Consider the following 10,000-nt stretch of genomic DNA (forward strand, 5'->3'; position numbering starts at 1 on the left):
ATTTGCATGGTTGAACAACAGAACTCCCGGTGAAGAACAACACTACCCATGATCCTTCAGAGTCTGAGAATTCACCAATCAGAGAATCATGGCAAACAAAGCCCACCAAAAGTGCTTTGCAGCTCCGCCCACTCCGATGACGCATTGTGAATGACTTATATATCTGTATATATCACTATATTACAATATATTTTAAATATAGTGTTTCTATACTTATTATCAACAACTTGAAGTCAGTAGTTTGATATTTTCCCATTGTTTTTAATGCAATTTTATCATTTGCAATGCTTCACGGGAATGCATTCCCTCATTAAAGACTTATACTTGTTTTGCTTCAAATCAAAGTTTGTAATGTCGTGATTCACCTCAGAGCTGGTTGGTTTGCTTCATTGCTTACAACTCTTTGTTTTAAAGCACTATAGAGAAAAATACCCCCGGAACCACGATGGCACTGTTGACCTCTATACTGTATTTTGATGTTAGCATAAAAAGCTATCTAAGAAGGCGGCATGCTCATACTTCCTACATATAGGTGCACGCTTGTGATGCTTTACAATGCTCACTAGGTTTTAAAGAAGAGCGATTGCCTTATCGTGTGTGTGTGTGTGTGTGTGTGTGTGTGTACCAGGTCCTGTGGCGCGGGAACTCCGGCTCGGTGAGGATCTCCTTCACAGACATGATGTCGCCTGAAATGATGGGATAGAATTCACTGAGGGAGGCCTTTTCATCACTGTAAAGTGAACACAACAAAGACAAAATCACAGCTTATTTTTATAGTTAGTTATTTTTGAACGGACATCCACAGTTGGATTATGGGAATGAATTAGGGCTGGAGAGTCAGTCAGAAATGCATCATATTCATTCAACATCACGAACACATCGATGATTATTTACACTCTTTTAACTTGTCCATTACGTTTTCCACAGACTGGGACATTAGACTGGTTTCACAATCCTTCTGTAACTCACGAGACAGGCTTCTCATTTAAACTTCTAATTGGAATTTTAGAATTTTAGAAATTATTTGGATAATTAGGAAATATTGTCAAAAGGCTGAGATCATCCAGCCCTAGAGTCACTGTTGTAATGAGCTCTGTGAACAGGAGGAGGCGATGCGTGCACAAATCAAGCAGTGAGATTGAATGTTTTAAGGCAGATTCTGAGGGCATTGAACATTTTAAAGCTCTTTGTCTGTATAACACTGGTTTCATTTCAAATAACATGTCAAGTTAGGCGCAGCTGCTCTTTGTACAGGAAATGATGAAACTATCTTTTACACCTTAAATGTTTCCTTTAGACATAAAACGCATTTTCACACATTAAATATTGATTTAATGCAATCGGCCAGGGACGGATTACCGACCGGGCCGATGGGGCCAGTGCCCATGGGCCCTTGACTACCAGGGGGCCCTTGACTGCCAACGCTTTTGGGTGGAGGGGGGCCCTTGGAGATAATTGGCCCCAGGGCCATTGCAAGTCATAATCCGTCCCTGCAATCGGCAACTGTGTAAATATTACAAATGTCATATGAATTTTGTTATTTTTCTGGGCGTAATGTTTTTACATCTGCATCACTGAGCCGGTGAGAAGAGAAAACAGCGCTGGACAGATGGAGTGAGACAGATTCTGACACACACAGCCGTCTGTCACTCATGTGCTGTCTGTCAGTCTGTCAGTCACACTGTGTAAGCACTACCTCAAAACACTGAACAACAGCTGCTATATTTAGAGTCTAACTCAGAATATTAGAATCTATTGTTTCTAATATTCTATTTTACTTCTACTCTATTTCTATTTACTCTTCTATTCTATTCTACTCTATTATTCTCATCTATTTCACACTTCTCTATCCTAATCTATTTTTGCTCTATTCTATTTTACTTCTACTCTAGTTCTATTTACTCTTCTGTTCTATTCTATTCTATTATTCTCATCTATTTCACTCTACTCTATTCTATTCTATTTTTGCTCTATTCTATTTTACTTCTACTCTATTTCTATTTACTCTTCTGTTCTATTTTACTATACTATTCTATTCTACTCTATTATTCTCATCTATTTCACTCTACTCTATTCTAATCTATTTTTACTCTATTCTATTTAACTTCTACTCTATTTCTATTTACTCTTCTGTTCTATTTTACTCTTTTATTCTATTCTACTCTATTATTCTCATCTATTTCACACTTCTCTATCCTAATCTATTTTTACTCTATTCTATTTTACTTCTACTCTATTTCTATTTACTCTTCTGTTCTATTTTACTATACTATTCTATTCTACTCTATTATTCTCATCTATTTCACTCTACTCTAATCTATTTTTACTCTATTCTATTTTACTTCTACTCTATTTCTCTTTACTCTTCTGTTCTATTCTACTCTAATATTCTCATCTGTTTCACACTTCTCTATTCTATTTTTACTCTATTCTATTTTACTTCTACTCTATTTCTATTTACTCTTCTGTTCTATTTTACTATACTATTCTATTCTACTCTATTATTCTCATCTATTTCACTCTACTCTATTCTAATATATTTTTACTCTATTCTATTTAACTTCTACTCTATTTCTATTTACTCTTCTGTTCTATTTTAATCTTTTATTCTATTCTACTCTATTATTCTCATCTATTTCACTCTACTCTATTCTAATCTATTTTACTCTATTCTATTTTACTTCTACTTTATTTCTCTTTACTCTTCTGTTCTATTTTACTCTTCTATTCTATTCTACTCTATTATTCTCATCTATTTCACTCTACTCTATTTTACTTCTACTCTATTTCTATTTACTCTTCTGTTCTATTTTACTCTTTAATTCTATTCTACTCTATTATTCTCATCTATTTCACACTTCTCTATCCTAATCTATTTTTACTCTATTCTATTTTACTTCTACTTTATTTCTCTTTACTCTTCTGTTCTATTTGACTCTTCTATTCTATTCTACTCTATTATTCTCATCTATTTCACTCTACTCTAATCTATTTTTACTCTATTCTATTTTACTTCTACTCTATTTCTCTTTACTCTTCTGTTCTATTCTACTCTATTATTCTCATCTGTTTCACACTTCTATATTCTATTTTTACTCTATTATATTTTACTTCTACTCTATTTCCATTTACTCTTCTGTTCTATTTTACTATACTATTATATTCTACTCTATTATTCTCATCTATTTCACTCTACTCTATTCTAATCTATTTTTACTCTATTCTATTTTACTTCTACTTTATTTCTCTTTACTCTTCTGTTCTATTTTACTCTTCTATTCTATTCTACTCTATTATTCTCATCTATTTCACTCTACTCTAATATATTTTTACTCTATTCTAATTTACTTCTCTATTTCTCTTTACTCTTCTGTTCTATTCTACTCTAATATTCTCATCTGTTTCACACTTCTCTATTCTATTTTTACTCTATTCTATTTTACTTCTACTCTATTTCTATTTACTCTTCTGTTCTATTTTACTATACTATTCTATTCTACTCTATTATTCTCATCTATTTCACTCTACTCTATTCTAATATATTTTTACTCTATTCTATTTAACTTCTACTCTATTTCTATTTACTCTTCTGTTCTATTTTACTCTTTTATTCTATTCTACTCTATTATTCTCATCTATTTCACACTTCTCTATCCTAATCTATTTTTACTCTATTCTATTTTACGTCTACTCTATTTCTATTTACTCTTCTGTTCTATTTTACTCTTCTATTCTATTCTACTCTATTATTCTCATCTATTTCACTCTACTCTATTCTAATATATTTTTACTCTATTCTATTTAACTTCTACTCTATTTCTATTTACTCTTCTGTTCTATTTTACTCTTTTATTCTATTCTACTCTATTATTCTCATCTATTTCACTCTACTCTATTCTAATCTATTTTTACTCTATTCTATTTTACTTCTACTTTATTTCTCTTTACTCATATGTTCTATTTTACTCTTCTATTCTATTCTACTCTATTATTCTCATCTATTTCACTCTAATCTATTTTTACTCTATTCTATTTTACTTCTACTCTATTTCTCTTTACTCTTTTGTTCTATTCAACTCTAATATTCTCATCTGTTTCACACTTCTCTATTCTATTTTTACTCTATTCTATTTTACTTCTACTCTATTTCTATTTACTCTTCTGTTCTATTTTACTATACTATTCTATTCTACTCTATTATTCCCATCTATTTCACTCTACTCTATTCTAATATATTTTTACTCTATTCTATTTAACTTCTACTCTATTTCTATTTACTCTTCTGTTCTATTTTACTCTTTTATTCTATTCTACTCTATTATTCTCATATATTTCACTCTACTCTATTCTAATCTATTTTTACTCTATTCTATTTTACTTCTACTTTATTTCTCTTTACTCATCTGTTCTATTTTACTCTTCTATTCTATTCTACTCTATTCTTCTCATCTATTTCACTCTAATCTATTTTTACTCTATTCTATTTTACTTCTACTCTATTTCTCTTTACTCTTCTGTTCTATTCTACTCTATTATTCTCATCTGTTTCACACTTCTCTATTCTAATCTATTTTTACTCTATTCTATTTTACTTCTACTTTATTTCTCTTTACTCTTCTGTTCTATTTTACTCTTCTATTCTATTCTACTCTATTATTCTCATCTATTTCACTCTACTCTAATCTATTTTTACTCTATTCTAATTTACTTCTACTCTATTTCTCTTTACTCTTCTGTTCTATTCTACTCTAATATTCTCATCTGTTTCACACTTCTCTATTCTATTTTTACTCTATTCTATTTTACTTCTACTCTATTTCTATTTACTCTTCTGTTCTATTTTACTCTTTTATTCTATTCTACTCTATTATTCTCATCTATTTCACTCTACTCTATTCTAATCTATTTTTAATCTATTCTATTTTACTTCTACTTTATTTCTCTTTACTCTTCTGTTCTATTTTACTCTTCTATTCTATTCTACTCTATTATTCTCATCTATTTCACTGTACTCTAATCTATTTTACTCTATTATAATTTACTTCTACTCCATTTCTCTTTACTCTTCTGTTCTATTCTACTCTAATATTCTCATCTGTTTCACACTTCTCTATTCTATTTTTACTCTATTCTATTTTACTTCTACTCTATTTCTATTTACTCTTCTGTTCTATTTTACTATACTATTCTACTCTATTATTCTCATCTATTTCACTCTACTCTATTCTAATATATTTTTACTCTATTCTATTTAACTTCTACTCTATTTCTATTTACTCTTCTGTTCTATTTTACTCTTTTATTCTATTCTACTCTATTATTCTCATCTATTTCACTCTACTCTATTCTAACCTATTTTTACTCTATTCTATTTTACTTCTACTTTATTTCTCTTTACTCTTCTGTTCTATTTTACTCTTCTATTCTATTCTACTCTATTATTCTCATCTATTTCACTCTACTCTAATCTATTTTTACTCTATTCTATTTTACTTCTACTCTATTTCTCTTTACTCTTCTGTTCTATTCTACTCTATTATTCTCATCTGTTTCACACTTCTCTATTCTATTTTATTTTTACTCTATTCTATTTTACTTCTACTCTATTTCTATTTACTCTTCTGTTCTATTTTACTATACTATTCTATTCTACTCTATTATTCTCATCTATTTCACTCTACTCTATTCTAATATATTTTTACTCTATACTATTTAACTTCTACTCTATTTCTATTTACTCTTCTGTTCTATTTTACTCTTTTATTCTATTCTACTCTATTATTCTCATCTATTTCAATCTACTCTATTCTAATCTATTTTTACTCTATTCTATTTTACTTCTACTTTATTTCTCTTTACTCTTCTGTTCTATTTTACTCTTCTATTCTATTCTACTCTATTATTCTCATCTATTTCACTCTACTCTATTCTAATCTATTTTTACTCTATTCTATGACTATTCTATTGCACAGTACTATTCTTCTCTTTTCAGTCTATACTTCTACTCTGTTTTACTGAAATATTCTATTCAATTCCTCTGTTCTATTCTATTTCTCTTCTCTCTTGCACTCTACTCTTTTATTATATTCTACACTACTTTTCGACTCTAAAATGCACTACTCTATTTGACTCTACTATTTGACTCTATTCTATTGTCTCTACTCGTATACTCTATTTTACTCTACTCTTCTGTTCTATTCTGCTCTTTTCACTGTTTTCTGTTCAACTCTATTTCACGCTACTCTCCTATTTTATTTCATCCTACTCTTCAACTTTATTTTGAATCTACTCTTATATTCTACTTTATTCTATTAATTTTACTTTACTATTTTTCTACTCTATTTCACTCTAGACTCCAATTCTGTCCTACTCTATTTTACTCTTCTATTCTACTCTATTTCACTGTACTATTTTACTCATGTTCTATTATACTTTATTTTACTGTATTCTATTCTACCCCATTGCACTCTACTCTTATATTCTATTTTACTGTATTCTATTCTACCCCATTGCACTCTACTCTTATATTCTATTTTACTGTATTCTATTCTACCCCATTTCACTCTACTCTTATATTCTATTTTACTTTATTCTATTCTACCCCATTTCACTCTACTCTTATATTCTATTTTACTTTATTCTATTCTACCCCATTTCACTCTACTCTTATATTCTATTTGACTATAATCTTCTACTGTATTTTCATCTACTCTAATATTTTACTCTGCTGTTCTATTTATTTTAATTTACTATTCTATTCTACTCCATTTCACTTGACTTTTTCTATTCTGTTCTACTCTGTTTTACTCTATTCTTCTATTATACTCTATTATACTCACTCTACTATTCTACTCTTCTGTTCTATTCTGCTCTATTTTACTGTATTCTATTGTTCTGTTTCACTCTACTCTCATATTCTATTTGACTCTTGTCTTCTACTCTATTTTACTCTACTCTCATATTCTATTTGACTCTTGTCTTCTACTCTATTTTACTCTACTCTTATATTCTACTCTACTGTTCTATTAATTTTACTTTACTATTCTATTCTACTCTAATTCAATCTGCTCTCTTATTCTATTTGACTAACTTCTATGCTGTTTTATTCTATTTTACTTTACTATTCTACTCTACCTCACTGTATTCTTCTATTCTACTCTATTTTGCTTTAATATTCTGTTCTATTTTATACTATTCTAGTCTACTCTACCCAATACTACTTTTCTATTCTGTTTAAATCTACTCTTTTAGTCTACTTAATAATTCACTTCTATTCTATTCTATTTTAATACATCATATTTTTTTCTATCCTTCTATTTTACTCTTATATTCTGTTTTACTCTACTATTTTTTATATTTTATTTTACTCTCTTTCATTCCATTCTTCAATTCTATGCAATTCTACTCGTTTCTTTTCTACTCTACTGTTGTCCTATACTTTTTTATTCACTGCACTGTTGTGCTCTTTAATTCTATTCTACTCTACTTTATGATTCTACAATATTATTCTCTATTTTACACGACTTTTCTGTTCTACTCTACCTTTCTATTCTGTTTCACTCTGGTATTCTATATAGAATATTCTAGTTTCTGATATTTAGCTGTGGAAGTCCTATTCCTCAAAGCCTTCTTCAGATTACATGAAAATAAAATTGTATTGTTGTTCTAAATTCAAATATAATAGAAAATAATAGAAAGCTAGTTTCTCTGCTGCTGCTGCAGATCTGTAATGCAGCACAGATGTCTGTGAGGGTTAAACAGGGATCAGCAGCTGCAGGAGCTCCCAAATCAACTCACATCTCCCCTCATGCTAACAACCTGCATTCTGCCTCCAGCTGATGTGCCAGTTTTAAATGATGGAGACCGACAGCTCTCTGATTACAAGAGAAAATGAGATGTACACTGAACTAAAGGTTGAGTAACCCGTGATTCACGTGGACAGTTGGTGCAGAGATCCGATTTAGATTATTTTAAAGGTTATTTGGTTATTATCTAAATTATAATAGTTCTTATTAGCATAATAGCGATGACTCATCGTGCATTACACAGATTTTTGTCTAATTAAATGCTCACTGAAATGAGATGGTCATTCCCACCTAAAATCTCAATGTCAATTATATTTATATAGCACCATTAAATACAAGCAGGGTTGACCAATGTGCTGCACAATAAAGAACAGAACAATTAGACAATACAGAATCATCACTAAAATACAGTGCAATCAAACTTCCTCATGGGTTATTCGCCAAATCAAAGAGATTTTAGCTTAGATTGAAAAACAGATAGTGATGGTGCAGATCTAATACAGAGGGGCAGAGCATTCCACAATCTGGGTGCAGCTACCGAAAAGGCACGGTCACCCCTACATTTCAGCTTCGACTTCGGGATGCACAACAATCACTGGTCTGACTGTTGCCTTTAGTTGGTGTGAAAGGGCTGAGGGCGGGGCCGGGTCGTGATCCCGCACACCCGACCCTTAATCAGGCTAATCAAGCCTCAGAGATGGATAAAGGGCGACTGGAGACGGCAGTGCCAGAGAGAGAGATTTACGGACAGCTGTCTGACACATTTGTGTGTTTGTCTTTTTGGTTTCAGTTCTTCATTAAAATATTATTGATGTTGTCAAGCCGGTTCTCGCCCCCTCCTTTCCATTAACTCCTTTACACTGGTGCCAAAACCCGGGAAGGAGGAGGGATGCGCTGTAGTACAGTCCTCGCCACTATCATCCACCCCAACGGAGCAGTCACGGCCGTCTACCTGAGGATGTTGGAGTCCGGCAGCCTGAGAGCGGACGAATGGCCGCCGACCGTGAAGGGAGAAGGGGCTCCTAACAGAGCGCCTGGAGTGGTCAGGGCTGCTGCCAGGGGCGGAGGAGACCCCTACCAGCCACCGAAATGCGGTGGAGTATGAGACCGCTGCCCGCGTGCAAGGAGGGGCTCCTGGCAGGCCACCTGGAGCGGGAGAACCACTGCCAGGGGCGGGGTAGACCCCTTCTGTTTCCAGAGAACGTGGCGGTGCATTCCGTCCACCAGGGGCCAGAAGATTGCCTCCGATTCGTCCGGGGAGGTGCGGCTGTCGTCCGATGGATGTTGGAGGAGTGGCCGAGGACCAAGCTACGGCGTATCGGAGAACCGACGAGTAAGCGTTTTGTTTTCTCTCTCTCTCTCTCTCTCTCTCTCCCACTATCGCTCCGTGTTGGCCTTTCCCTCTCTTTTTTAAATGTTTTGGTTAATTTGGCACAAATGGTGTGTAGGTGCCACACATTTTTTTTATTCCCTCCCCTTGTCCCCTCCCTCATCCAGGTAGACGGGGATGACCTGCCGGCAGACGGGGCGGAAAGCACGCCCCTCCCCAGGTAAAGGAGGGGCGTGGCTCCCCGGCCTGAGAGAACGAGGGAGGAATGTGGCAGGGCGGAGGGCACGGTCGGGTCATGTCCCCGCACACCCAGCCCCTAATCAGGCTAATCAAGCCTCGGAGACGGATAAAGGGCGACTGGAGACTGCAGTGGGACAGAGAGAGAGATTTACGGGCAGCTGTCTGACACCTGTGTGTGTTTGCCTTTTTGGTTTCAGTTCTTCATTAAAATATTATTTATATCGTCAAGCCGGTTCTCGCCTCCTCCTTTCCATTAACCCCTTTACAGTTGGCTATTTTCAAAAAGGGGCGAGCTCTTCGACAAATCCCGCCCAAACGTCCCATTTCAAAAAGAAATGCTTCAACACAGGAAATAAAATGGTTTTGAATGGTGTGTTTTCTATCTATTACTATTTCTGTGTTAATTGCAGATTTTTATTAGACTTTATTTTAGGATATTTTACTTTAAACAATGGGAATAGTACAAGTTAAATGTCACGCTATGTTACGATAATGAAAATTGGGGGGTAAAATGTGTTTAGTTGTGATGAAAATAATGTCAAATGCAAAAAAAAATCGTAATTATCCACAGGATCATTTTCTGTATTCAAAATATAATTCTAAAAAGGGGCATTTTAGCTGTGTT

The 10,000-nt window shown here is 33.4% G+C and overlaps 1 protein-coding gene across 1 annotated transcript in view; it reads right to left on the minus strand.

Moving 5' to 3' along the window:
* Positions 1–10,000, minus strand: part of myom3 (myomesin 3) — a 109,897-nt gene that overhangs the window by 88,134 nt on the left and 11,763 nt on the right. Inside the window, 1 exon segment of the mRNA XM_052143694.1 lies at positions 626–730. Coding sequence (XP_051999654.1) covers positions 626–730 — 105 coding nt within the window.

This window comes from Xyrauchen texanus, chromosome 15, assembly GCF_025860055.1.
Source record: "Xyrauchen texanus isolate HMW12.3.18 chromosome 15, RBS_HiC_50CHRs, whole genome shotgun sequence".
In the NCBI taxonomy this organism is placed as follows: Eukaryota; Metazoa; Chordata; class Actinopteri; order Cypriniformes; family Catostomidae; genus Xyrauchen; species Xyrauchen texanus.